This window comes from Orycteropus afer, unplaced genomic scaffold (assembly GCF_000298275.1).
Source record: "Orycteropus afer afer isolate SDZICR_OR568_19922 unplaced genomic scaffold, OryAfe1.0 scaffold00259, whole genome shotgun sequence".
Classification (NCBI taxonomy): Eukaryota; Metazoa; Chordata; class Mammalia; order Tubulidentata; family Orycteropodidae; genus Orycteropus; species Orycteropus afer.
This window is the reverse complement of record NW_006921846.1, coordinates 275,151-278,851: the sequence shown is the minus strand read 5'-3', so window position 1 is coordinate 278,851 and position 3,701 is coordinate 275,151. Positions and strand designations below refer to the sequence as shown.

At 37.6% G+C, this 3,701-nt stretch overlaps 1 protein-coding gene across 1 annotated transcript in view; it reads right to left on the bottom strand.

The window, feature by feature from the left end:
- Positions 1–572: 572 nt before the first annotated feature.
- LOC103204779 (5-hydroxytryptamine receptor 2C) overlaps positions 573–3,701 on the bottom strand; it is a 20,746-nt gene continuing 17,617 nt past the window's right edge. The window contains exon 3 of the mRNA XM_042782194.1: positions 573–619. Coding sequence (XP_042638128.1) covers positions 573–619 — 47 coding nt within the window. The remainder of the gene's footprint in view (positions 620–3,701) is intronic.

The window sequence follows — 3,701 nt, the reverse complement described above, 5'->3', positions numbered from 1 at the left end:
CCATATTTCTAGTGTAGTTATTCTTGGAAAGAATGTTTTAAATAATGTGCAATATGAAACAACTATTAAGAACTAGGGCTTTGGATTTTTTTAGGCCTGTGCTTAATATTTAGTTTTGTCACTGACTAGTTTCAAAGCCTTAGGCATATTACTTAACTTCTCTGGACATCAGTTTCTTCATATTTAGAATAGTAAATAATAATAATAAATAGATCATAAGTATTATTTTTGTGAGGATAAAACTAGTTAATACATGGAATTTTTTTCCAGAATGCCTGGGAAATATTATGTTTTCAGTTAATACTATTTATCATAAATGTGAAGGTTAAATACAATGACGTGTTGTCTAGTGCCTTATATAGTTATTAGTCAACAACTTTAGTCCTCTCCACCTTGATTCCTCACATCCTTCTAAATTCTCATTAACATACTTAAATGGTGAACTTGCTTTGTAACACTGGCATTATGGCACACTAGCTTTTCTATGACTTTCACAGGAATTTAATCACCCAGACTTATTTGTGATCAACAGATTTCTTTATCTAGTGAACCAAAAAACAAGTCCAATGTATTTAGCTTTTCAGGAGATCCAAATTGAGCATTTGGGTAATTATTACAACTAGAAAGATAAGAAAAACTATAAGGAATTTAAAAAATTTTTAAATTTATTATATTGGTATTTATGTACCTTCCAACTCCACTGCCATCAAGTCATATCCGACTCATAGCAACCCCTCCTTGGGTTTCCAAGGCAGTATCACTATGGAAGTAGATTGCCCAACCTTCCTTCCGAGGAGTGGCTGGTGGGTTTGAACTGCCAGCTTTCTGGTTAGCAGTCAAATGACTTAGGCACTACACCCCCAGAGCTCCCATTTATGTACTTTAGTACATTTTAAAAGGGCTGAATATAAAGTATGAGTTTTCAATATCTGAAACTATTTCCTCTAAAGAAAAAAAAATGACTAAAAATGACTACTAATATAGATAACACATTTCCCCACCAAATAACTTAACATTTACTTCTGTACACAGATGGTTGATAATACATGGATTGCATACTAGTGGTGACGGGGAAAGCCTCCAAGTCCCCTAGATGCCTAATTTGATTGTGGGCTTTCAAATGAATTATAAATATGTTTTATCTGAAAAGAAAACATGGATAACAGAGTGAAGACTCAGGATGTATAGTTGCAATAAGGTAAATTCAATAATAGATGTGAAAGCATTGTGAGTGCTCAATGGTAGATATTGAACAGAGAATCAATAGTACAAGAGTGAGCACCCAGGATTAGGGTTAATTCAATGGCTGTGAAAAAGAAATTCTCTTTATCTGGTTTCCACAAATATTGGTAGGGGAAAATTACACAAGAAAAGACATAGAAATTTGTCTAGAGAACTCTTCCTTCAGGGTACATCTATTTCAAAACCCTCTAGAAATCTATGAGGAACTCTGGTGGTATAGTGGTTAAGGCATTTGGCTACTGTGGTAGTTAAGGTAATGTGTCAACTTGGCTGAGCCTGGTTTTGAGTGGCTGGGCAGTTGGATGTAGTTATTCCCCATGGTGAGAGTGGTCACCAGCTCCATGGTGGGATCTATTGGAACAGCTGAGTAGCTGCCTGAGGGATGTGCTCCGCTTCCAGTATATAAGCAGCTTTGAAGAAGGCCTCTAGCTTTTGGTACACTTGAATCCTGCATATAGCCAAGTCATCATTCAGCAGCCTGCCATGTTGTCTGACGATCGTGGGACTGATAATAGACTTGAATTAATGGCCTGCTGTGTGGTTTGGTAATATCGGGACTGTGTCATTGTACCTGTGGACCTTGCATTTGTCAGCCTCAGCAGTTAGCAGCTGTCTGAATGAAGAGATGTCTCAGGCTTCAGTGCGATGGGAGCAAGAGACAGAGCTGAAGCCCAAGATCGAGGGGCTTTCACTCAACCCCTAGAGCTAGCACTTTGAACTCAGACTTCTAGCCTCCCAAACTGTAAGAGAATAAACTCCTGTTTGCTAAAGCCATTCACATGTGGTATTCCTGTCAGAGCCAATGTTAGAGGTAACTAAAACAGCTACTAACCAAAAGGTCAGTGGTTCAAACTCAACAGCTGCTCTGCAGAAGAAAGATTAGGCAGTCTGCTTCCACAAAGATGTACCCAAGGGGCTCACTGTGAGTCAGAATTGACTTGAAGGCAGTGAGTTTGTTTTTTTGGTTTTATAGAAATCTATAACAACAACAATAATAATAATAATAAATTGCATTTTAATCCTACAAAGCTATGGAGATTAAGAAACATGATTTCTACAGTTTTCTTTTTGTTTATTACTGGGAAAAGTGTTTTCCCCAGTCATTCCCCATTCCTTACTCCAAGATATGTGCCTTATGAATGACTGTCAGATCCCCAAATAAGAATGGCAACCAGATCTTGGCTTCTGCCTAACTCTGCCCCCTCAACTAGACTGTAAATTCCATGAAGTCAGAGGCCATATTTACTGTCTTCTACTGCTTTCTTCCCAGTGTCTAGTATGAAACCTACGGCATAGTGAGTTGTCAAAACTGAGGAAGAAATATGATATTTAACTGATTCCCACTGAATGTAAATAAATGATAATGGGCTGGGTTGAGGAGAGTCATGAGTGAGGAATAAGATGGTGATTTCTAAGGCTCAGTAAACTCTGCTGAGAAGTTGTTAATTCATGAAGAGTAAGAGAAAGGTATCAGAACCTATAATATGCAAGGTGACAGAGTGCAGGGCTCTATGTCCCTCAACAATGAGTCTACACAAGGCACTAAAAAAAATCCAGAAACAACCCAAGGAGTTAAGATTGATACATCGGAAGCCACTAGTTTGAGGGATCCTGTGTAGATGTAAATATGATTTAGAGATTTGTATACTTAGTAAAGAAAATCACAAGAAAGGGTTAGAATAAATTTGCTAGATCTATATTTAGGCTAAGTTTTAAACCAGTTGTTCTTCATCTAATATTTTAAAGGTTGCACTTTATATGCCAAAGCAGTTAAATTTTAAACATATAATTTTAATATGTATGTGTACATATTAAGGAGCTCTGGTGGTGCAGTGCCTAAGGCATGTGACTGCTAACCAGAAGGCTAGTTGTTCAAACCCACCAGACACTCAGTGGAAGGAAGACAGGGCAATCTACTTTCATAAAGATTTACTGCCTCGGAAACCCAATGGGGGTTGTTATAAGTTGGAATCAACTTGATGGCAGTGAGTTTGGTTTTTAGTTTTTTTACATGTACATATATTTCTTAGTTTTAAATAAAGATGGAGTAGATTGAATCTAAGCATTAGAATGTATTACTAGCAAGGAGACTACCACATTAGAAGGAATAAATGAAAACCTAGCAAACCAGCCAGCCTGGTTTGCAAATATAATAGGAGGCTGCCAACCAATCAAATGGAAGCTGCTGACAATAGGGATGGTTTATATAGAAAGCATATATATTTTTCACGTGGACAGAAGGATAGGAAACAACTTGAAAGGTTTGAGATACAATTGGATAAACCCTAGAAATAGAGAACCTGGGAAACTAATTGTATGGCTCATGTTCTGGTTCCCTAGTGCTGCTCTGACAAGAATATCCCACAAATGGTATGGCCTTAACAAACAGGAGTTTATTCTTACAATTTGGAGGCTTTAAGTCCGAGTTCAAAGTGCCAGGCTCTAGGGGCTGGGTGAAA